The sequence below is a fragment of the Mercenaria mercenaria genome, chromosome 6 (assembly GCF_021730395.1).
Source record: "Mercenaria mercenaria strain notata chromosome 6, MADL_Memer_1, whole genome shotgun sequence".
Taxonomy (NCBI): Eukaryota; Metazoa; Mollusca; class Bivalvia; order Venerida; family Veneridae; genus Mercenaria; species Mercenaria mercenaria.
Window position 1 is genome coordinate 20,035,848 of NC_069366.1, and position 27,407 is coordinate 20,063,254.

Consider the following 27,407-nt stretch of genomic DNA (forward strand, 5'->3'; position numbering starts at 1 on the left):
CAATCCATAGATCTGCACTCTCACTATTGAGCTAAGCTGGCGGGCTAAACTTGCCAGCTTAAATGGAGGAAGATCCAAGTTACCCCTTCAGACTTTACTTCTGCCACCAGCAGGCACCTTGGTAGAATCACATGCCAGCTAGATGGCTTCCTCACGTCTCAAAACGTCGGAGGTAAAGGGCAAATGATTTAGTCAGTAACCTTAACCACTCGGCCATGTGGGCAAATTAAGATAGCTAGGCATGTTTGATTTAATTTTCTGGCATGAGGAATTGGTTGTAACTGTGACATTTCGAACTTAACGATAAGCTAACAAAATTAAACCAATAAAAAGGGTCGGGTGTTTGAATTTTTAAGAGATATGAAAATTGTACTTTAAACAGTTTCATTTTCCCAGCATGTCCGAGTCAGGTGGAGGATTTGACAGTTACTTGCAGAGAACAAGTCAGTACTGATATAGAATTGAAGATCACTGGTAAGGTTAACAGCCACTGTATATCTAAAACCACAAATTTCAACCTCAGTCTGGAATTATTTCATGTGTTTACATGTTATTATATATTATCTGGGAGGATGTTGAGGAATTGTAGGAATGTTCTCCGTCCGTCCGTAACATTTCATGTCTGCTCTATATCTCCTAAACCCCTTGAAGGATTTTCATGAAACTTGGGTCAAATGATCACCTCATCAAGATGATGTGCAGAACCCATGAGTCAGCCATGTCAGCTCAAGGTCAAGGCCACAACTCTAGGTCAAAGGTTTGAGCCTTCCATTTTGTGTCCGCTCTGTATCTCCTAAACCCCTTGGAAAATCTACTAGCCGGTCTGTAATGGATCCTTGTCTAAAGTTTCACTGAGTTAAATGCTGTTAAAGGTCCCAACTTCATGTTATGAAAGATCCAGAAGCCAAGCACTAATAATTAGAAACTCTGATCCATACTCACTCTCACCAGCATAGTTGCATAGACAGGTGAATTTTGAAATCTGCCAGTTACAGGAATGGTGTTCTATATGATGTTAGTGAATTGTATATGCTTACAGGTTAAATTTGTAGATTAGGCTGGAATGTTGCTATTGAATTACCTGTACTGGAACAGTCAGATTTCAACATGGCTTTTAAAAAAGAACATCGAAGCATGTAATTAAAATTTAACTACAAAGACTGTCTTCAAATTTATTAAAATTTTACAAAAATGCAAGGTGACCTCATCAATACATCAAGAATCTTACACTGGAATGCTGGTCCTTAATTCAAATTTCAACATTATTGGTGTCCTCTGACATGCCTTAGAAAATAGCTCATTGACTCAGTAGCTATATCATAGACAAATAACACATTCATAAAGGTTCACAACCTATCTGTCATTCAATCAATCTACATTCTGATATTCATATAGATCTGCAACGTATCTGCCAAACAGTCAATGTACATTCTTGTGAATAGATTCTACTCTGTTAATCTTAATAGTCCTTTAGCATTTTGTGGACCACAGTTGTTTCTCAGGTGAAATCCAGATATCCTGGGCCTTTGTGTTCCCAGGTTCCATACACCCCTAGCAACTGTTGCCATGCTGTCTGATATGAAGTGGCAGCCATTTTAAAATCTTTGTACGTTTTCAACTCTTCATTCCTGAAAACCCAAAAGCATTATAAATACAATATGCAGCTTTAATGTTAAAAACATACAGAATGTAAAATTCAACACTGACTTCTGCTTCCATTTTCCCCTGAATTTTGAATTCTGGAAATTAATGAACTGGACCGCAAAGACTGTTATGGCTTTGCTGCAAAATGCCTGCTGCTATTTATAACATTGCATTTTCTTGCCTACCTATTGGGGAAAGACAAGGATTTCATGGTGGTAGCTCACGCTGATGACTACATGCACCATTTTCCAATGTACCTATCATTGAAAATTTTGCAAAGACACTGACAATAAAAAAGATTACACCTTAAAAGTGCTGTTGGCGTGATGCAGTCAACTGGCTGTTCACCTTATTTAAAAACCAAATCTTGTTTTTAATACTAGATCTACATACTATTCTAAAGATATCTGTACAACACTTTTTTTAAAATGCCTTGAGTAGCTTTAAAATTGAAAAAAAAAAAAAAAAATCAGCCAGTTTTGACCAAATTTACTACTAACAGAAGCATGCAATTTTGACTGCATCTACACTGACGAGATATGAAAAGGCAACAAACATATGCCTGAATATATTTTTTACTACAAAAAGCATCACCATGAAATGTTCAACACATGCACATCTAGATACTCAATACCAATTGTGTTCAAATTTAATCAGCACAACAAACTGTAAAATTAACACAACTGGTATAGAGTATCAAGATGTGCATGTGTTGAACATTTCAAGGTGATGCTTTTTGTAGTAAAAATATATTCAGGCATATGTTTGTTGCACTTTCATATCTCGTCAGTGTATATTCCATTTAAAATTTCTAGCAGCATTAAAGCAACTCGTCAAGTAAATATAACAAGAGGGCCATGATGGCCCTATATCGCTCACCAGAGTTGATCTGGCCTACTGACATAGTTTTTTAGACCCCACATGAGCAAGTTTCGAAATTAAACTAGAGATCATCAAGACAAACATTCTGACCAAGTTTCATAAAGATTGAGTCACAACTGTAGCCTTTAGAATGTTCACAAACTTTTCCTTTGATTTGACCGGGTGACCTAGTTTTTGACCCCACAAGATCCAGATATAAACTTGACCTAGAGATCATAAAGACAAACATTCTGATCCAATTTAATAAAGATTGAGTCATAACTGAGGCCTCTAGAGTGTTCACAAGCTTTTCCTTTGATTTGACCGACTGACCTAGTTGATGACCCCTCATGATCCAGATCTAATCAAATATGATAAAGATTGAGTCACAACTGTGGCATCTAGAGTGTTCACAAGCTAATCCTTTGATCTAGCCTAGTCACCTAGTTTTTGACCCCAAATGACCCAGATTCAAACCTGACCTAGAAATCATTAGGAATAACATTCTGACCCAGTTTCATAAAGACTGAGTCACAAATGAGGCCTCTAAAGTGTACACAAGCTTTTCCAACGATCTGACCAGGTGACCTAGTTTTTGACCCCACATGACCCAGATTCAACCTTGACCTAGAAATCATCAAGACAAACATTCTGATCAAATTTCATAAAGATTCACAAATGTGGCCTCTAGAGTGTTCACAAACTTTTCCTTTGATTTGACCGGGTGACTTAGTTTTTTGACCCCACATGACCCAGATTCAAACTTGACCTAGAAATCATCAAGACAAACATTCTGGTCAAACTTCATAACTTAAAGATTCAGTCACAAATGTGGCCTCTAGAGTGTTCACAAGCTAATCCTTTGATCTAGCCTAATGACCTAGTTTTTGATCCCACATGACCCAGTTTCGAACTTGACCTAGAGATCATCAAGACTAACATTCTGACCATGTTTCATAAAGATTGGGTCACAAATGTGGCCTCTAGAGTGTTCACAAGGCAAACGTTGTCGGACAACGCATGACAGACGACGCACACCAAACAATGACCGGTCACAATAGCTCACCTTGAGCACTTTGTGCTCTGGTGAGCTAAAAATGAGCTGCACCATGAAAAAACCAACGGTTTTCTCATGGTGCGGCTCAAGTACTTTTTTTTGAAAAACTTGCACTAGCATGATATTCTTATGATATTCATTTTTGCCACTAACTGAACAACGTCAAATATCTTCAAAATTAAAACAAAACAAAAATCATATTCTTTTTAATTTTTTATAGCAAAACTATTGAAGTAGAAATGCAATAACAATGTTATTGTGAAATCTGTTAATCAGCCAATGGAAGAGTACACAATGCTTTTTTTATGGGAGTGTTGTTTACAGACAAAGTAAACATGCAAACTATACTCAACAAAACAATAAATAATATTTTAAATGTTGGAACTGAAGATTATTTTTTAAAATGAATGTCTCAAAACGATTCAGTTTAATTACTGACTACAAGAACAATCCCTCCAATATTTCATCACCAAACTGCTACAGATGAATCTTAAATAAGTAAATTCAAAATCTGTATTCCCTGTGTGGCCCTTCACGCAACATTTAATGGAAAGAGACAAAAAGGGAAGAAACAAAATAACTCACTGTAATGTATCAGGTCTCTTTTCTGGCCGGATGGCATCCTTTGCTGTTACAAACATTTCAAACAGACTCTTGCTGCAAAGCAGACTTCTGAAAAAAAAGTGAAGAGAAAATTTTGAACACAAAATGCACTAACAATCTGTATAAACGATGGGAGCAATGGCCTAGTGGTAAAGGTGTCAGCCACTCAAACCTGGGTCATGGGTTCGAGCCCCACTGGAGTCATGACCATGCCTTCTCATATGACACCAGTACTGATTTTTTCAGAGTGGTTCAAATAAGCTTGAAGCTTTCAACACAATAGCTAAAACTAGAGCTATCACTAAAGGTGATGAATGTACCCCCCGCATGCACTGACACAGTACACTGCAATTTGACGCACACAAGATTGCATAATTATGTGGACTGTATGAATATAGACTGTATGTATATTGTATATGCAGACTGTATGTACATAGTATGTTAACAAGAAACAAAGTCCCATAACTCTGCAATTTTTGTTGTTGAAAGAACCTAACATGCCCCATGCATAACTACTGTTGTTACTGATCACTTGGGGAAGTTTCATTCAATTGTGTCAAGGGGATGAGGAGAGATGGTACGCACAAGATTGTGTCTATGTATATAGTAAAGTAACAAAAAACAAAGTCCCGTAACTCTGCAAATTTTTTTCTGAAAGAATCTAACATGCCCCATGTACAACTACTGTTGTTACTGATCACTTGTGTGAAGTTTCATTAAAATGTGTCAAAAGGATGAGGAGAGATGGTGCGCACAAGATTGTGTCTATGTATAGTGTATAGTAACAAAAAACAAAGTCCCGTAACTCTGCAAATTTTTTTTCTGAAAGAACATAACATGCCCCATGCACAACTACTGTTGTTACTGATCACTTGTGTGAAGTTTCATTCAATTGTGTCAAGGGGATGAGGAGAGATGATGCGCACAAGATTGTGTCTATGTATATAGTATAGTAACAAAAAACAAAGTCCCGTAACTCTGCAAATTTTTTTTCTGAAAGAACCTAACATGCCCCATGCACAACTACTGTTGTTACTGATCACTTGTGTGAAGTTTCATTAAATTGTGTCAAGGGGATGAGGAGAGATGGTGCTCACAAGATTGTGTCTACGGACAGACGGACGGACAGACAGACAGACAACCTGAAACCAGTATACCCCCACCTTACAACTTTGTTTGGCGGGGTGCAATAAAGTAGTATAAACTAAACTGTATAAATCTCTAACAAACAATGTTCTAAGAATCTGCATAAAGCAAGCTCCTATTACTAAAGATACTATTTTCAACATCGTTATTTCTTCTCTATTTCCAGAAAGTCTAAATAAAGGACAGCCTTTCTACAATAAAGCATTATTAAGTTAAACATTAATCAGACCGACAAAGGTTATGCAAACAACTATAAAGATGTAACTTAATTAATCACACAGGCATCTCTAAACCAATAAACCCAATATAACAGATACAAGGCCATTAAACAGTTGTTACAGCTAAAAGACAAACTGAATTTTATTACTTAAACTAGACTAGCAAAATTCTAACTAAGATAGTTATGTCTCTCACACCACTGGGGTGGAAGACATATTGATTTACTCCTGTCTCTGTGTGTGTGTGTGTGTGTGTGTGTCTGTCTGTCTGTCTGTGTGTCTGTCTGTCACAAATCTTGTTGAACATTTCTCATCCGATCCTTCCAAACTTGAACAAAATGTGTTTGCCAAAAAGTCCTCGGCCAAGTTCAATAACTAGCCAAAGCGGCCCAGGCACTTCAGAATTATGGCCTTGAATTACCAAAAATACTGATGCCAGTGATACAGGTCTTGGTGCATGGTTGACGCAAGATACATAATGGAGAAGAAATACCAATCTAGATGATTAGGCAGTTATGGGAGACATGCGCTTTTCTCAAAAGCAGCTCTAGTTTTATAATGTCTTTAATCACAATCCCTAAATGACTGGTGCTTACTCTTTCATGGCTACTCCTATATGTCTGGCGCCTACATTACATGACTAGTGTCAAGTCCAGACTTGGAGCAAAGGTAACCTAACCTCAAGGTCATAGGTTTGAGTGTGAAGCCAAGTCTTGCAACAAGGGTAACCTGACCTCAAGGTCATAGTTCTAAATGTGGAGTCCAGTCTTGGAGCAAAGGTAACCTGACCTCAAGTTCATAGGTTTTAGTGTGGTGTCTTGGAGCAAATGTAACCTTGCCTCCAAAACAGATTTGAGTGTGGATCAGAAGTAACCTAGCCTCAAGGTCATAGGTCTAAGTGTAGAATGCAATCTTGGAGCAAAGGTAATCCAGCCTCAAGACCATTGGTATAAGAGTGGAGACCAGATCTTGAGCAAAGGTAACATGGTCTCAAGATCATACGTCTAAGTCCAGTCTCAGAACAAAGGTAACCTGTCTTCAAGGTCATACGTCTAAGTCCAGTCTCATAACAAAGGTAACCTGACCTCAAGGTCATACGTCTAAGTCCATCTCAGAACAAAGGTAACCTGGCTTCATGGACATATGTCCAAGTTCAGTCTCAGAACAAAGGTAACCTGGCTTCAAGGTCATATGTCTAAGTCCAGTCTCAGAACAAAGGTAACCTGGCCTCAAGGTCATAGGTCTAAATATGGAGTAAAGGTAAACTGGCCTCAAGATCATAGGTCTAAGTGTGAAGACCAGTCTTGGAATGCAACCTTACCACTGGTAAATTTATAACTTGAGGTATGTTCAAACAAACAAGAGCTTAGCTTTTCTGAGAAAAAAATCCAGATTAACAGAATGATGTGTTTATCTGCTTCTTAAAACAAAACAACTAGATGTTTTTTACATACAGAATAACTCTTTCAACTAGCTCTATTAGATAATTTAAACATTTCCAAAGTTTCCTGTTTAAACATTTAAAAATTTAGGGCATGTGAACACATTTCAAACTTCAATGTGGAGATAGCAGAGAGCATATTAAGTAGAAATATGTGATTGAAAACTTGACTCTTCTTACATACATGCGTACTCCTCAATCGAAAGAATTTCAACCAGAAGTGTCAGTTCCGCTACAATCTCGAATGGTGAATAACATAGTGTTTACACTTCATGGTTTTTGTGACGATGCAATTCATTTAAAAAAATTATATCACAACAAAAGATTCTCCTAAAGAGCATAAAACCTGCATGCAACAACTGTAATCAAGTTTTAGTAATCGATTACATGAGATTTCCCTTGAGAGAAATATTAGACAGAACTTGTCAACATAGAGAAATCAAATTTTATCAAATCTGTGACAAACTATCACTGTTTAACAGGCAATTTTGTGCGAGTCAAAGCCTATTATCTGTTGCTTAGAAACATAAAATACAAAAAAAAATATGTGTAAGTGATATTGCTGGTATGAGGGCTGTTCAAAAATGATGTAATCTTTTCCTGTTAAATGCTTACTATCTCATACAATGCAATGTGAATACTATCTCTGTATTTGGCAGTCTTAACCCTTATCATGCTGGACACGACTGATTCTGCCTTTGCGGCCACTGTAGATCATGATCAGCCTGCACATCCGTGCACTGGCATGTGCGCAGTTTATGTTTACAGTTTGTTATGTCGTCCTGGCGCATGAGCCAAAGCAACAAATCGAAACTAATGCACACTAAAACAATACATAAAACTTTCGGACAAACAAACAGATGGACGGACGGACTGTTAATTCGAACAATTTGAACAAAACTCCAATACTCTTCTTATAAACTGCTGTTCTAGTACTACAGCTGTTATAAATAACATTTAAAATTTATTTCGAAGTCACAATGATAACAAATCTCATATTCTACAACAGCTTTTCAAAACTTTGAAATATATCACAGAAAACATTTAAAGTCAAGCCTTCTTTAACCATTAAAAAACTACAGCTGAGGTGTGTGTGCATGGGGTGGGGGTGCCCCTAAACTCTGTTGAGCACACATTTCTTATAGCTTATGTTCATAAATCAGTCATTTTAGACAAAACTTTTCAGCTCATTTTCCTCGAAAAACTGTTTCAATATTATCATTGCTGAAGTGAAAGCAGCATACCATAATCAAATTAAAAAGCTATTAACTTGGTCCAATTTCTCCTTTTGAAAATTAAAATGTGTCAAATAGACATACTCAAACTATGTCAAATATATATCAGCTTGCAGCAGTTGAGGTATACTTGCCCAGGTAAGCCCCTGGTCCCCTAGAAACTCCTCCACACACCCCTACTTCTCCAATCAATAAAAATCCTGGATTCTCCCCTGCAATTACGAAATACATACCTTGCTTGCGGTTTGTGCAGGTTTTTAGCAGTTACACCGTGTTTTCTACCATGAGTTGTCACATCTAGCAAGTCACCATTTGGTCCTGCTCTACACCATGCAATGGCTAAAAGCACAAACAAATCATTTTTCAATAATTAAACAGCCATTTGTACAACATCTATGCTTCCATGATATCCAGCGGGTGTTCTTCAACACTTTGACCAAATCCCAGTGTGCACATTACCTAATTTTAAAACATTTTTGGTCTGTGAAAAAACCACCTGGGTGAAGTGTTTAAGAAAAGTAATAAGAATGTCTGGCAGAGGTTTTGCATCAAGGCAAGCACTTGTTTTCCTGTCTTGAAAGCTTTTTATATCATCAAAATCAGTCATATACCAGTAATAAGGAAATAATTAATAAGCATTTACCTCAATCAGGTGATTTCCCCATATGTACAATACCAAAATGTCAAATGGGTTAGCCACCCTGCTCTGGTGACCACATTTTTGTTAATGATAACTGGAATAAACTTGGTACAGGTTCACCAAAATAACATTTTTGTGATATTGTCCTAAAATCGAGTCAGCATTTTCTGACAAGAAGATTTTTATTTCCCACTGAAATGGCCATGTCTCCTAACAGAGTAATGACCATGTTTTTTTTCAACAAATCTAAATGATATGAACAAAAGTTGTATAAAACATTTTAGTGAAATTATGTCAAACCTGGATACGAGAATCTATAAGAAGATCCCCTGGAAGCAGAGAATGCAACCAAGCAAAACAACAGCAGACTTGGTTTGAGTGAGTCTGTTCATGAGGTGTAATGGAATGTGCAGCACCATTCATGGTCCCTAGCACTAGCTCAGTGGTTTAAACGGAAAATAAATGTTGTTTGAAGTTTTTTAGCTCTACTGACCCTTCTGTTGCAGTTACTCTAAACCCTGTAATAACTTTGGAAGATGACCATCCAGAAAATATTCATGCCAATGTTTATAAACTGCCACCAAATGGTTTCAGAAGAGGTGTTATTTACACAAATATTGTGGAATGTCTGACAAAAGGTGGATGTCGAGTAATCACAATTGTTCACCTTACAAAAACTGCACTGTGGTAAGGTCCAGTGTTACCAGTAATACCTGTCTGTATATATTAAAAAGTCTTACCAGAGGAACAAGGAACAATTTTGTGGTCTCTTCCAGTGGTTCTGTTCTGTTCCATGACTTCTTGCTTTCCATGACAAAATCTGGACTGACTTTGGTACAATACAGGACTGTTCAACATGTAACCTGCAGGCAGTCTGTCCACAACAGGTAAATTACGGTCAACAACAGCTCTCAGAATGGCCTCTCTGTTATAGGGACATCTGTATATAAAGGATATGGGAACTACTGTCAACTGTGTGCTGTTTTGACTATTTAAACTATAATTCAAAAGTATTTTTCCTATTTCTTTGGCATAAATTCTCACAGTTTTGACAAAAGTTGCTATTTTGTGGGAAATACAATTGGTGGATTTCAAAGTTAAAACATTAAATGAATAGGAATTTTTTTTGTTCCTTCGGATTGAATTTCATGAACTGGCAAAACCATGAAACCACAAAATATTATCTCCTACTAATAAAAGATGATTTCACAGTATCCTTTAGGTATAGAAATACAGTCGAACCTTTTTAACTCGAACTTGTCAAGACAGACAAAATTTATTCGAGTTATCGGTAGTTCGAGTCATCAAACAATATACACTATATAGGGATTTTGCCGGGACCTTTCAATGAGTTCGAATTATCCAAGTTTTAGTGAACGAAGTTTGACTGTATGTTAGACTATGTACCTAATGTGGGTACAAAATCTCAGTAAGTAACACATTATAAAATATCCAAGGTAAGTTCTTCACTGAAAGCTAGCCCTTGTGATTTATTCTTCACTTTCATTGATTATAAGCATGGCAGTTCAAAACATCTTGCAATATAGTAAAAATCAACGAAAACAGAAGATGCAGTACATATGGTTCTAAGTGTAAAGAAAGTATGTGACAACTGGTGTTGGTGAGTAAATCAACCCTCCTTACTCCTCAACAGTCAAAGTAAAGGATTGTTTTAAGAATCAGTATAAAGGAAATTGCTAAAAACCGAATCAGAAAGGTTATTTTTTTAATTACTGTTTATGTACAAGGGGCAAAGTGATGGGTAATGTGGATGACAGGAAGGGAATGGGAGGAAGAAACAATTTGGATGGAGAATTGATTTTCAAAAACATATTGTCCTTAATTCATTACATATATTCCAAGCTGACATAACAAATCTGATCTGGCTTCTATTCACATTCTAATTTTAACACTGTGAGATCGCTGAACTAGTTTGGGCATACAGCTGAGAAATCAGAGAAAAATTCCAAATGACATACAAAATATGCAGAAAAGAAAATGGTGAGTTTTTACCTGCATGGTGCAGAGATGGTCTCTGGCTTTGTTTTTCAGAGGACAAACAAGAACTGTCAACGAAAACATGCAATTTGCTGCAAATTTTGTAAACCCAACTGTTAATGAACTGGAAATGACAATTTAAGAATTATCTTAACACCTAGGGACATTGACTGAAGTCTAGATACTAACTGAAAGATACAATATTCATTTAGGTTTATTAATTACATCAACACACCTGACTTGCTTGCATATTTCATATCCTAATTTCACCGATTGTATTAGGAGCACTAGTTATGAGGAATTTATCGGAATTTAAGAACTGTACTATACATAACCCTTAGTCTGACGGTGGCAAGTGATTCTGCCTTTGCGACCAGTACAGACCAAGATCATCCTGCACATCCATGCAGTCTGATCATTGTCTGCAATTTTCACCATTCAGTCAGTATGTTTTAGGTAAGCACCCCTTATTACAGTTAATGGTACTGTCTAAATTGAAAAATGGACAAGTTCATTATAGAAATTTAGCAGGGTAAGAGTTAATCTGAAAGCATGGCCTACTATCCGGACAACAGTCCTCTTTTTCCTTTGATTATGCTCAACATTCTCAGCTTGTGACACAACTTATTTCAGTATTCACCATTTCTGTCTTCAACCATTCTACACCTCTGACCTCAATGTTGACACTGGATTTTTGTCCCTGTGGAATTGTCTGTGAACCTGAGGACAAATCCTTGAAGATGAAAATAGAATTTTCCTCTTTCTGATAAAACTAAATCTGGAAATAATATATCCCTTGGGATTGAACAATTTCAGCTCTTATTAGCTGAGCAATTAGTGGAATGGTCTAAAGTTTACCAGATAATTCCATATGGACAAATCTCAGGTATGAAAATAGAGGTCAATGGTACAGAATGGTTAAAGAACATATCAGGTGAATGCTAAAATAAGAAGTAATCAGTTGTTAAATATAAACATTAATTATGGTACATCAACCTCATCCTATGTTGAGAAAATGGTCATATAAAAGTCAAGGCAATTTTGGTTTTCTGTTACTGGTAATATTTTAACTGTACATTTTATTTCTTCAGCAAAATAGACACATCATCTCTGCACACTGGGCCTCAGTGGCCAAAAGACACATCATCTCTGCACACTGGGCCTCACTCTGCACACTGGGCCTCAGTGGCCAATTGGTTAAGGGGACTCACTGACGTCAAATAACTTGCCCCTTGTCATTTTGTCATTGTGGGTTAGAAACTTAACTTCATAAATTCTTTCATGTGTTACTGTGTAAGTTATGAATGTGTACAAATGTATTACATAACTTGCAAATTTTAATTGGACCCCTGTCTGACTAAACACTTCAACCCAATCGATGCTAATACACCTAATTGTACATATTGTAAATGGGAGATTTTGTTATATTTGAATAGCAATGAGACATACAGAATAGCAATGAGACATATAATGACAGACAATAATAAAGATTGAATGTTTTTTAGTGATGTGAAAATTCTTAGAATCTGCTGTCAACAAAAATTTCCAAATTTTATCTTAACTTTTCTATTCTTATTAATGGCCGCCATGTTTCCTGGGGAAATTTTTTATACCGGCTTATAATATTTTGGCAATAATCCCTGTCAAATTCAGTTCCAGTGCTGGAAACAGTTAAAATCAAGTGAAAAATCATTTTTGAAAAATTTAACGAAATATTATATAGATTTTGTAAGAAAATTTGATTGTAAAATAAGACCCTGTAGGATGATTTGACACAATTAATACAGTGCATCAAGTCAAGTCCATCGACCTATCCTGAAAATTATTTGCCCGACATTTTATTTCTCCATGTTATAAGTGCACACATTTATCACCAAAATGATAAAATGTAGTACTATTTTAGTAATAAAATCTTTAGTAACACTTGGATTAAATTAAGATAAAGACCGTCTTTGTATAATTATGTTAATTTCATACTAAAATTGTTGACTTCTCAGAATTTTAAGCCAGGCTAGTATATGTACTAGATGCTAAGATTGTTTATGAAAATACATTTTAATCTTGTTATGTGTTATGATTAGTTAACAAACTGTTTGTTTGTTATCAATTTCAGGTTCAAATCTCATAATGATCATGGAATAATTTCCTGGCCCATTCAGTTTTGTTCCTAAAAACATATTGTGTAGCTATGACGATACAAACACCTTGCTTGTATTTGGAATCAAAAATGAACTACAGAGTGGTATTTCAAGACAACAGCTGTGTCCCCTAGCTGATAATTTCGCAATAAATGTACATGTTTAAACACTGAAATAATTAATTCTAGAATATAAATAACTACAATACTGTGAAGACGTTACTAAAAATATTGATAGTAATCAATTAAACTGAGATTAACACCTGTTGACGACTTTCCTTTAACTCTAAAATATCTCATTGAGAATATTTAAGGCTCTATTATGAAAAAGGCAATTTCTTTTTATATTAAAGACGGCTAATTATATATCACCACCTGAAGCTAAATTTAGCCAAGAAATTTCTATTTAGATGCTTAATAATGTTTTCGAAGAGATCTCCGTCAAAAATAGTCTCATAAATGTCTTGAGGGAAAGAAAACATCAGCTAGATGAGTCAACAATTTTATCTAATATATAATCTTAAAATCTGCCAGATTTAGAAAGTGAAAATAATTATTTATCATGGTAAATTAATACTATAAGATGCCTACAATGATGTTCTCAGAAAATTAGATTCTAAAATAACAACATAGCTGCACCTTGATGACATAAATGTGACGAGATATATATATTCACTAGAAACGTCTTAGCCATTTGTAAACAAAACGCTTATTAAATTTGTACATTTTATCTGAAAATGTACATAAGTGTCATTTTTCTGTTGACTAAGTAACTTCTTATTTCTTTGATTTTAATATGATATGATTGTTTATGAAACATTAAGTATTTTTCTGTGCCAGGCTTCCTGGTTGACTGGCTTGCCACCTGAATCTTGAATCACTGGCAAAACACCATGCCTCCCTGATTTACTGGCTAGCTACCTGAATCTTGAATCACTGGCCAAACACCATGCCTCCCTGATTTACTGGCTAGCTACCTGAATCTTGAATCACTGGCCAAACACCATGCCTCCCTGATTTACTGGCTAGCTACCTGAATCTTGAATCACTGGCCAAACACCATGCCTCCCTGATTTACTGGCTAGCTACCTGAATCTTGAATCACTGGCCAAACACCATGCCTCCCTGATTTACTGGCTAGCTACCTGAAGCTGGCATCACTGGCCAAACACCATGCCTCCCTGATTTACTGGCTAGCTACCTGAATCTTGAATCACTGGCCAAACACCATGCCTCCCTGATTTACTGGCCAGCTACCTGAATCTTGAATCACTGGCCAAACACCATGCCTTCCTGATTTACTGGCTAGCTACCTGAAGCTGGCATCACTCCGACTCATTGGCAAAACACCAGGCTTTTTGTTTACTGGCAGGCTATGTTAGTTTCATGTCACTGAAGTCCAACATTGGGCCTGCCATTCAGATTTGTGTCAAGATAGATGAACGGATGAACGGAGGGCATTCATATAGTCCCCTCAAGTGTTCCACCGATAGGGAAATAATTACTATTGGGAAAATCCACAACAAAAAACAATTCTAACATACCTCCCAAACGTAAATGAGGAAAAGTAAATGGGTGCAGACAAGAAGTGTGACAACAGCGCCCCCTGGTAGCCGACAACATTCCAGCGAGCCATCTTATCACTACAGGACATTGATAGTGTTCTCTCCCCTCGCCCTGGCTTAATCCTGCAAAAACAGAGAAAGAAATGATATTCTAATATGCTTTTCTCTGTTAAAACACTCTTACGCTAGAATGACGTCAAGTTAACATGCGGTGACGTCAATGTTGTTGTTGTCACCAAGAAAGAACGCTACTATATTTGATCTACTGTTTTAGAATAATTTATAGCAAAACCGTGTTTTAACACTACAGTCGACATCATACTTGCGACCACCTCTATTAAGAGATTTTTTTATTAAACGACCGGTCAAAATCCCTCCTGAACGTTTACAGTAAATAAATTCATTCCATTAAAATGACTGTTTTATTAAACGACTAGCGACCACACTAATATAGTCCAGACAGGTAAAATATCCAACAAAAGTATCTATTAAGCAACCCGCTGGGCATTTCTTCACCTGTGTAATTAGCGAATATGTCATACAAATAATTTCACTTGGGCTGCGCCCTCATGAAATTATTATGCCCAATGTATAACTGCCCATCGTGCATAAATAGCATTAAAACACTCTTTTGTTAAAAATATTTTCTTAAATAAGATACCAGTTGAGTTCTTAACATTCTATTTCATACATTTCAGATTTTCATACTTTTCTAGCAAAGTTTCTAAGTTGTTGGAGCATGGAAAATATATTAAAGTTAAATTCTGAGCTTGAAACAAAGAGGCCCAAAAGGGTATAAATCGCTAACCAGAGGAAGACCTTGACCTTTAAATTTTCGCTTAATATTTATCTCTTGTGGTCCCTAAAAGGGCCCAAATCAAACCATTTAAAAAACAAGAGGACCATGATGGTCCTGAATCGCTCACCTATCTCCACATGACCCAGTGTTCAACTGAGTATGACATCGTTATTTCTATTATTTGACATAGTGACCTAGTTTTTGAGCACATGTGACCTAGATATCATCAAGATAAAAAATTCTGACCAATTTTCATGAAGATCCATTGAAAAACATGGCCTCTAGAGAGGTCACAAGGTTTTTCTATTATTTGACCTAATGACCTAGTTTTTGAAGGCACGTGACCCACTTTTAAACTTGACCTAGATATCATCAAGGTGAACATTCTCACCAACTTTCATGAAGATCTCGTGAAAAATATGGCCTCTAGAGAGGTCACAAGGTTTTTCTATTTTTCGACCTACTGACCTAGTTTTTGACCGCACATGACCCAGTTACAAACCTGACCTAGATATCATCAAGCTGAACATTCTCACCAATTTTCATGAAGATCCATTGAGAAATATGGCCTCTAGAGAGGTCACAAGGTTTTTTCTATTTTTAGACCTACTGACCTAGTTCTTGACCCCACGTGACCCAGTTTTGAATCTGACTTAGATATCATCAAGATGAACATTCTGACCAAAATACATGAAGATCTCATGAAAAATATGGCCTCTAGAGAGGTCACAAGGTTTTTCTATTTTTAGATCTACTGACCTAGTTTTTAACCCCACGTGACCCAGTTTCGAACTTGACCTAGATATCTTCAAGGTAAACATTCTGACCAATTTTCATGAAGATCCATTGAAAAATATCGCCTCTAGAGAGGTCACAAGGTTTTCCTATTTTTAGACCTACTGACCTAGTTTTTGACCGCACATGACCCAGTTTCGAACTCGACCTAGATATCATCCAGGTGAACATTCTGACCAATTTTCATGAAGATCCATTGAGAAATATGGCCACTAGGGAGGTCACAAGGTTTTTCTATTTTTAGATCTACTGACCTAGTTTTTGACCCAACATGACCCAGTTTCGAACTTGACCTAGATATCATCAAGGTGAACATTCTGACCAATATTCATGAAGATCTCATGAAAAATATGGCCTCTAGAGAGGTCACAAGGTTTTTCTATTTTTAGATCTACTGACCTAGTTTTTAACCCCACGTGACCCAGTTTCGAACTTGACCTAGATATCATCAAGATGAACATTCTGACCAATTTTCATGAAGATGCATTGAAAAATATGGCCTCTAGAGAGGTCACAAGGTTTTTCTATTTTTAGACCTAATGACCTAGTTTTTGACCCTACGTGATCCAGTTTCGAACTTGACCTAGATATCATCAAGATAAACATTCTGACCAATATTCATGAAGATCTCATGAAAAATATGGCCTCTAGAGAGGTCACAAGGTTTTTCTATTTTTAGACCTACTGACCTAGTTTTTGACCCCTTGAGACCCAGTTTCGAACTTGACCTAGAAATCATCAAGGTGAACATTCTGACCAATTTTCATGAAGATCTTGTGAAATATATGGCCTCTAGAGAGGTCACAAGGTTTTTCTATTTTTAGACCTACTGACCTAGTTTTTGATGGCACGTGACCCAGTTTCGAACTTGACCTAGATATCATCAAGATGAACATTCTGACCAACTTTCATAAAGATCCCATGAAAAATGTGACCTCTAGAGTGGTCACAAGCAAAAGTTTACGGACGCACGGACGCACGGACGCACGGACGCACGGACGGACGACGGACGACGGACACCGCACGATCACAAAAGCTCACCTTGTCACTTTGTGACAGGTGAGCTAAAAAACTGAGAAAGGATCATACAATAACACTACTGACAAAGTTTGGTGAGGATCCATTACATGGCTCATCAAAAGAAATCATTTAAAGTTTCTTCATTTTTAGCTTTTGTGGCAACTGAAAAGGGCCAAGCAGACCCATGAACAATATATGGGGACTTTCCAGCTTTGATGGTGGAGGAAGACCCCAGGTGCCCCTCCTTGCATTATTTCATCACGGGCGGGCACAGTGGGTAGAACCACCGACCTTCCATAAGCCAGCTGGCAAAAATACAAATCAGAGTTACGGGGATTGTTACCACACATGCAGATGATGATGATAAAGATACATCTTAAGTTTCAAGTCATTATCTTATATTGTACTAAAGTTACATCCAGAACGTGAAGATTGCCAAAAAGCTTTAAGTATGAAAGGGGCATAATTCTGTCAAAAATACAATTAGAGTTTTGGGGATTGTAACCAAAAATGCAGATGATTATAAAGAAATATTTTTAATTTCAAGTGATTTATCTTTTAAAGTACCAAAGATATGTCTACAAACGAAGCTTTCGAAAAAATTTAACATGAAAATAATTCCAAGTATAACAACTTGGTGACCTTGACCTTGGGTATAATGGGCCCAGCCCCTGCATATACTTTGTTTGTATACTGGACAATGTTTATGTGAAGTTACAGTAAGATATAAGCAATAGTAACAAAGATATGACTGGAAAACAAAAGTTGCCGAAAAACTTTATATCCTTTAAAATAACCTAAGTATAACACCTTGGTGACCTTGACCTTAAGTATAATGGGCCCAGCCCCTGCACATACTTTGTTTGTATGCTGGACAATGTTTATGTGAAGTTACAGTAAGATATAAGCAATAGTAACAAAGATATGACAGAAAAACAAAGGTTGCCGAAAAACTTTAACCTTAAAAGTAACCTAAGTATAACACCTTGGTGACCTTGACCTTGGGTATAATGGGCCCAGCCCCTGCAGATACTTTGTCTGCATGCTGAACAATGTTAATGTGAAGTTACAGTAAGATATAAGCAATAGTAACAAAGAAAAACAAAGGTTGCCGAAAAACTTTAACCAAGAAAGCTCAGGCCAACGCCGGGGCAAGTAAAGAATAGAACCCCTATTCTCCAAATAGTGGAGCTAAAAAGGAATTCTTCTTGTTCATTGGGATTTAAACTTTAGTCTGTTGGCGGCAAGTGATTCTGCCTTTGCAACCAGTGCAGACCAAGATCAGCCTGCACATCCGTGTGGATCATGGTCTGCACTGTTTGCTATTCAGTCAGTAATTTTTCATTAAACACCCCTTAAAATAATAAGTGGTACTGCCAAAATTGAATGATAGACCAGTCTTTCTTAGAAATTTAGCAGGGTAAAGGTTAATTTTGTGGGGTGACTCAATAATAAATCCAATGAATATTAATAAATTGGTCATTATACTAACAGCTCACACTGAACAAAGTTCAGGTGAGTGAAAGAATATATTCCACTGGAAAATTCAAAGCAGAATCTAAGTAAGAAATAACAAATAACAAACAGTGATTTGTCATTGAATAAAATCATTGTTTGGAGTTCAGATGAGAAGGAGGGTTGCATCCTGGTGAGATAATAATAGGCATCTGAATGAAAATGATTTTATTCAATGGTTCATTGACTGAGATATGTTATTTAAATTCTAACAAGTTATCAAGATGAAGGATTATTATCTACATCTGTGAAGATATTCACCAAATATTTGCCTGTTTTGTGTGGTTTATTTTCCAGGAAACCACTATGAAGTTTGTTGCTATAACATCATAATTTTGACATACAAACTGTACATTTGTTTGATAATAACGCACAGTATCAGTCTTTTTTTGTCAAATAGGGAAATAAATCGGGTCATATTAGAATATACGAAATTGAGGAGACTATGGAAAATTAAGAGCAAGAACATCACAGAGAGGATTTTGGGTATAATAGTGGCAGCTTCCCAAAATCATATCATTTTGCTTTGTAATATTTTAACTAAGATACATGCCTGAGCAAATTTGATAACTATGTCAAAACCCTAAAAAGAACTAGTATACTTGCTAACTTTCATACAAAGTAACTTTAAAATGTTATGCCCAGTTTTAGAGTGGACGCACACAAGGCCACAACCCATAAGATAATCAGCATATTTGTTAGGATAAACTCCTTCAACAGAGTAGCTTCCCTTTGTCCACATAGCTGTAGAGAGAAAAATCAAATTGTAATGATATAATAGTATGTATAAAATTTGCTATCTTTATCAATACTTTAAATTGCAGTGAAAATATCTATTGTCAGTCATTTTTTTTAATGCTGTGTTTAAAAAATATAGTTGTTCAGCATGTTTGTCCCAATCTGCATAGTAACAAGGGTGTGGGAGGGAGAGTGAGGGCAGGAGGGACCACCCAATCCCCTCTCCCAAATTTGAGGAAGTGCAGGGAGAAGGCAGGCAGCATAATAATGCTCTGCCCCTGCCCAAAACCAGAAGTTTGCCCCCCCCCAAAAAGACTCTTTTTTTCACACAGATTTAGTAACAGCAAATAAAGGAAAAATAGGCATTTTGATGTACTCACCAGGTAAGGAAATTGCACACATACTTGGTCTGTGCTCTCTTGAATCCTCCCACCCAAACCCTTGTTAACCCCAACCCCGAAATTGCTCCACTGCCATTGTTCCCTTAAACTGACATATCACATACACAAGACTTTCAAACAATTGTTGGTTAAAACTTAGTGACCAATGTAAATAAAGGTAATTCTGATATGCAAAATAATGTTATAAAGAACAGCCTGTCTCGTATGTAGGACACAAGACCTCCAACCAGTAGAGATAGACCCTTCAATTTTCAAAGACTGAATAACATGAAATAAACTAGAAACTGATTTCTTAGTCCCTAAAATAACCATAACTTACTTAATGGCAGTTACTTCATACCAAATAAATTAAGTTTATTTGATTGCAATAAAGACAACTCTTGCCCCACACAGGTAACTTACAGACATGGATATCTAAACTCTACTAGCATAATTTCCCTTGCACTGAAAACATAAATAGTTCACCTGCATCGATGTAAATTATGTATAGATAATTTGTCCAATGTTTATATTACTATTATAACATATTAACACTTGCAGTTGTAACCATTCTCTTTGATAATTCTCTAGCCAGATGGCCTAAAGGCAAATGAGCCGTGCCATGGGAAAACTAACATAGTGGCTTTGCGACCAGCATGGATCCAGACCAGCCTGCGCATCCACGCAGTCTGGTCAGGATCCATGCTGTTCGCTTTCAAAGCCTATTGCAATTAGAGAAACTGTTAGCGAACAGCATGGATCCTGACCAGACTGCGCGGATGTGCAGGCTGGTCTGGATCCATGCTGGTCGCAAAGCCACTATGTTGGTTTTCCCATGGCACGGCACAAATTTGAAATAAACTTAACATACTAATCAAGGCAATATGTATCCAAGGAGAGATACATACAAGTCAAGGTGAATCCACAGCAAAGTGAATCCAAGGTAAGGTGAATCCAAGGCAAGGCAAAACTAAGGTAATCAGAGATGACTGACTGAAGAAAATACAATTATGGTCAATTATCCTCTACGTCTGATTCATGAGGGCAAGATGTTAAGTAGTTCTGGAGATAAGTACTAGTAAGAAATTCTGGAATGCTGGTAAATTGGTAATATGAACTCTGACCACTACATATAACTGAAATGCTATTAGAAATGGTGTTAATGGGGGCAAGGGACAGTAAATTTGAAAACTCCACAACTCTGCGCTGATACCAGTGCGAAAAAAATCATAAAAAATCCAATTTTGATAAATTCAAGGCAATTTTTAAGCGATGTCTTGCATAGACATAGCACTTCATTATGTGACATTTTCAGTCTGCCGATTCTGTTGCTCCTATGATAAAAACAAGTAAAACGCAGGTTTCAGGACACTAAATTTTGAGACAAAAATGGCCCAAAATGCACACCTTGCACGGCCTGTACCGTATTATCTGCAAATGACTGACCTAAAACACATGCATATTTTTAAAGCATGTGGCCAGACGAAAATAATGGTGGGATGAAAAGTGTCTCATAACTGTTTACTTTTTCCGCAAACTTGAGCTGAAGCTGGATGGATGGATGACCGTTTCCAATTCGTCTGACTTCCGTTACCTCAGGTAAAATTTTAGACCCGGCCGTCTACATGAAGCTAGGAAAATCGATACAAGCACATATTTATTTTACACAATAATCACTCGCACGCAGGAATCCTTAGTTCTATAAACATCATAAATAACCAGTTGAGTATATATGCCTGTAAAGTACATAATATTATGTCTATTTTATTTAAAAAACGTACCCGGGCCAAATGCGAAACTGGCCCCTTCCACTTAATAACCCCCAGAGTTACTCTCAGTACATGTTGCAACTGTTCGAAATTCAGCTTAAGTGAGAATGTTCTGATATATCAGAAAGCTTGCTTGTTTCTGTCACTATTCACATTACGTTGACTTCTGCTGTCAGATACATTCTGTTTAATCTTCAGTCACATGTCAGAAATTGTAGGGATTACGCCTGAAACTGACGTATTTTACCATTTTTGTACTTGGAACTGGGTCATTCCTATGTCACAATTAAACCAATCCAAATAACTTATTTTGGCAAACACTGGCACTATCTGAAGGCATGGAAATAGATTTTTCATTCATAAACATCTGGTGACCAGTTTTGCTGTGTGTTCCATTCATAATAAAAACAAAACAACACTGAAACAGAAGAAAATGTGCACATCAGGGTGACTCTAGTAATGACCACACTTCTGCACCTGAGGTCTTCCTCCACCATCAAAACTGGAAAGTCGCCATATGACCTATAATTGTGTCGGTGCGACGTTAAACCCAACAAAAATAAAAATGTTTCTGATTACCTCCCTTTACAACTCTTATGGTAAAAGTTCATGTGCAGTATTAAAAGTAGGGCTTTTATTACCATGTTAATAATATTGTAAGCTATACATAGGCGTGTATTTTACGGTACAAGGTACGGGATGGCAACGACTAAATTCCTGTATTAATTACCGAAATGGCCGAAACGGTAAAATACCACAAGTAGAAAATAGCAATAAAAGCCCTTTAACATTTTATAACTTTTATTTGATACTGAAATGGTATGTTACATTTATAAATGATGTTGAAACAAAACAACCAAAATAATTTGTAAATGCGTTGCTTTTGTAATAGTTCTTTGGAGGGGTGAAAGTTTTTAACGTTCATTGGTAGTATGCTTCTCCAGTGCTGGTCTTGTGAATTGTTACTTGTATTTATTATCGGATGTAGACTCTACTGTCTGACGGTTTTATTAACTTACGGATTCCGTAACTTACGGAAATCATATATAATCTACACTTGTACTGTTTCTTGTATAGATTTTATATATATTGTTATTAACTGACGGATTTTATTCACTTACGGATTCCGTGACTTACGGAAAATGTAACCTTGCGGATCTAACGTGAATTTTAACCATATGTCCGTACTCACGGATGGAAAGCCGTCAACTGAAGACGAACGCTGTATTTATAACCTTTTCAGCATTAATTTCCGTAAATTGTAAACAGTTTTTTTGAGTCTATCCAATGAACATGACTTATGGGTTTTCTCGACCAATGAAAATGTTCCGTTAGTCTCAGGACTCTGATATTCCAGTTCCGTACAAAACGTAGATCCGTTAGCCGATTTAAACTAGGGAACTGTTTAGTTGCATGTACTTTACCATAAGAAAAGATACATTTCGGTTCTTTGCTCGGATAATGGTATCCCAAAATACTTGTGTTACTTAAGAATGACTTTGGGTAAATCAGTTGTTTGTTGAGACTTACGGAAATAAGATCCGCGTTTCGGCTGCACTTCAGGTTGAATTCGAGCTCCTCAGGTAACTGGCAGACAGTTTTACGTAAAGTTTAATAGAAAAACCATTAGTTTGTTCTTTGATTTATACGTAGTTTGCATGAGAGCAGCTCATACGATTTTTGTGAGACAGTAAAATCGTTTGTCATCGGTTTCCGCGACAGGGTAAACGCTTCCACATAGGATATAAATATCTTCTCCAGCTTTTTATATAAGGACTCTCATTAGTTTTCAGAGAGTGAATGAAACTGAAATTAGTTTAAGTTTGGTCTTCATTACAGTAAACAGAAATAATTTATTGATAACCCCGTATTTGTGACAGGTTGGTCTTTGTCAGTGTACATTTGATAACAATATTATACATAACATTCATTTAAACAGTTGTTTTATCTGTTTTTATCATAAAATTTAAAGCCTTATGGAAATTTAACCTTTAGCATGCTAGATAAATTGTTGTCTGCTGGAAATGTCGTCTGCTAAAATTGTAAAGTTCATTTAATTTGCTCCAAAATTGGAAGAAATATTGTCAGAGTAGCAAACAGCTTGGAACCTGATCAGACGCCAATTTAATCGGGGTCTGATCTGGTTCCAAGCTGTTTGCAAAGGCTGTTAAATTCGCCTGCAGCAGGCTAAGGGTTAATATACCTTAAAGGTCTTTTTGGGGACTTTTTTTTTCAATTTGATGCTCTCTGCTTATTCACCTACAACTGAAAGTTGCCAGCCTTTTTGACCTTAAATTTGAGGAATGCACGAAACACAGTTTTGACAATTGTTTACGGATGTGTTCAACATATCAGAGGAAAGTACTTCCTGATTTGATAATTTTTTTTTTTCATTTTAATATAGACTTCACATTTGCCTGGAATGTCTTTTTTAAGTGAACAGGTATGCTTCATCTGGTGGGGAATAAAACATTTCTATTTTAAGCCCTCCTTAAGGCTGTTTTGTTATCACTTTGAGAACTAGGTTAGACATTTAAAAAAGTATATCAAGTCTTTTTTGTGTGTCACACTTCAGAAAATGTATCGTAATCAACTCTGTAGAATGTGCTTAGTCTGTTAATCAGAGTTACAAAATCACCCATGTGTCCTGAGACTGAGAAATGTCAATATTCTCAATGTCTGAAAAAAGGTTTTTCTAAACAAGATGAAATGCCACATAAAGTACATACAATTATATCCAATTTGCAACTTCTGATTGAATACCTCTAAAAAGTTCACAGATATCAGAAAGTATCAAAATTACTAAGAGATTAACAAGGTTAACAAAATCGTGATGTGAGTAAATTGAACAATCTGATTAAAATTATCTCCTATTAGTGCTACTCATAGGGAGATGAGTACTTTAGTCAGATTGGGTAATCTAATAGTCATCATTTTTATTCACTTTTTACATAAAACCATTTTGTACTTTATAGCACTGCTAAGCAGTATTTCATATTTATATTGCTTTATATATTACCTATAAATTTGCTTATAATAAGAGGCCAGAAAAGAAGTACAGCATCTACTCACTGCCTTGTATAGTGTAACACATACAGATAATATATATTCCTCAAGTAAACTGCCTACATTAAAAAAAAAGTACCATGTTACAGGCCATGGCCTTATACCACTCACCCAACATGCATTTTCCTGAGTAATGTTGACCTTTGCAATGACTCTAGGCCAAATATGCAATCCAAACTGGGTTGTTTCTATAACATTTCTTTAGACAAAGGTTCATTATATCAATAAAAACTAATCTTATGAAGCAGAAACATTATTTGAGCTGTGTCATGAGAAAACCAACATAATGTGTTTGCGACTAGCATGGATCCAGACCAGCCTGCGCATCTGCGCAGTCTGGTCAGGATCCATGCTGTTCGCTTTCAAAGCCTACTGGAATTAGAGAAACTGTTAGCGAACAGCATGGATCCTGACCAAACTGCGCGAATGCGCAGGCTGGTCTGGATCCATGCTGGTCGCAAACCCATTATGTTGATTTTCTCATGGCACGGCTCATTTAACTGTTTTAACAAACAGCATTCTTGACCTGGACCCTAGCAGCCAAAAACTGTCCCAAACTGGTATGATATAAAATCTTGTTACATACCAAATTTGGGGACAGCTAGTAAGAGAATATAAACTTTGAAAGCCCAAATTAGACACACACCTGCCCTTCCATCTACCCACATGAACTCTATACCACAATGAATCTATTTACCAGTGATTTTCATGAATGAAAACTTTGTTTAAATTGCATGGTAAGTTTAACCAAAAATCTGGTGTACTTCATGCATTCAAACTTTACATGAGACAATACAAATAAAGTTATGCAACCATGGCTGTATAAGAAAGTACAATATACTTCTGGCTAAATGAAAATTTTGTTAGATGAGTTCAAACTGTAATGTTTTTATTTAATGCCATGTTATTGCCCGTAAGTATTGACCTGACACTCAAGAATATTCCGTATATTTTCCGTAAATCAATTCTCGGTGTCTGAAGTTAAATAGCGAAATAAATATTTCGTATCAAATGTGTTACGCAGATATTGTAAGAGTAAAAGTAACATTGATAACATTACATTGAATTAAAAAAAAATGGTCTGAGGTGATTCTGAACTCGTGGGATAGTGTGTGGCAGTCAGACAGCTACCCCTATGACTATGCCACTATGTCATTTGTTATTTATATTGGTTATTTTAGGATACAAATATTTCGTAAAATAATGGACACCTTCACCTACCCCCCACCCCCACACACACACACGAAAATACTGGTGCCAAGTCAATAATTACGGACAATAGACAATACCTGTGTCAAGTAAAATTTACAAATGTATACTTATTTTTTTAAATATTGTATATTTTGACCTTTGAATTACAGTCGTCATGTTTTCATCTACAAGATACATTCACGGCTTAACAGGAAGGAGTAGAAGAAGAAGATAATCATTTTAATTATTATTGTTAGATGATTAGATGATCATGAAGATCATGATGACGACGACCACGACGAAACCGTAAATGCAGAGCCCGAAACTAAGTTTATCATGGAAAATGTTTTATAAACATGCAACCGAAGTGTGAAGTTGTGTAAGGTAAAAAAACAAACAAAAAAAAACAAGAAAAAATAAATGAAACAAATTGCGGACTTTTCATTCAGTTAAACAGACGATACCATTTTCGGATACATAACTGATAAATATCAGTTCATGAGAATGTGAACTTCAGAATGTGAAATATTGAAGTTACAGAGAATATACTGGTGCGTTGTATGTTTTTCTGTAAAATGAAACAAAGAAAAACTCCCAACAAATAATCGGCTAACAAAAATGCATTTACATAGGCGAATTAGCAGAACTTTCATAAATTTTTTAATATCATTTTACGTATTTCAATTTACCTGCTGAAGTTAAAGTAATTCCCACAATCATTTTTTTAACTGGGAGAAGGAAAGACTTATTGACAAAATAAAACAAAAAACTAACAAATTAAAATGACGTTGTGTAAGTCAGTTACGCGCTCTCGGTGTCACGATTCACACGAGCATGGGTATTTTCAATTCATGAACACCTCCTACTCGGTTAGTAACCTACACGTACATCTGGCAGTATGAGAATGTACATGTATGTCCAACTGTATGATAACATACATGTATGCCATGCTGTATGAGAATGTACATGTATGTCTGGCTTTCTGAGAATGTACATGTATGTCCAACTGTATGAGAATGTACATGTATGCCTGGCTGTATGAGAATATACATGCATGTCCATCAGTCTGTTTATCCCCAGTCTAATATACTAAGGGATTGTCAATGTCGGTGCTGATAGGGATAAGATATGGAAAATATGTTTAGAAAGCACTATTCATTATTTCAACAATATATTAATCATCTTGTTGTGTTGAAATCTATAAATATTCACTGCAGTGGTCTTTATGATATTAAAACAACTTGATATTAACAATTCTGATCACCTCCAGTAACTGTGCAGAGGTCTTGAAGGGTTTTCATCACAACAATTTCTGATTCGCACCTTTCTACTTTCCTGAGGTAATTTAACTGAGGTCATTTAGTTTATATAACAAAAACTTACACGTATTAATTTATTAAAGACTCAGAACAACTAAAACTTGTCATCGATTTAGCCCCATATTTTGAGAAAAAAAATCAAACTACACCAAAACATTGCAAGAAATGGGTGTTTAACATGAAAATTGAGCAGTGCTTAAAACATGTAAATGCCTCGATAAAACAACTGTCAATTTACTGATATACCAGGTGTTCACTAAATTCCGGAAA

At 36.3% G+C, this 27,407-nt stretch overlaps 1 protein-coding gene across 2 annotated transcripts in view; it reads right to left on the bottom strand.

Annotated features, from left to right (window-relative positions):
* Positions 1–1,158: 1,158 nt before the first annotated feature.
* The window catches only part of LOC123549474 (tRNA-specific adenosine deaminase 1-like), a 56,053-nt gene continuing 29,804 nt past the window's right edge, over positions 1,159–27,407 (bottom strand). For both annotated transcript variants that reach the window (XM_053545341.1, XM_045337607.2), the window contains exons 8-12: positions 14,525–14,668; positions 9,586–9,785; positions 8,439–8,544; positions 4,148–4,234; positions 1,159–1,628 (exon numbers count right to left, since the gene is read on the bottom strand). In XM_053545341.1, the coding sequence (XP_053401316.1) occupies positions 1,499–1,628; positions 4,148–4,234; positions 8,439–8,544; positions 9,586–9,785; positions 14,525–14,668 (667 nt within the window). In that variant the 3' untranslated portion in view covers positions 1,159–1,498. The remainder of the gene's footprint in view (positions 1,629–4,147; positions 4,235–8,438; positions 8,545–9,585; positions 9,786–14,524; positions 14,669–27,407) is intronic.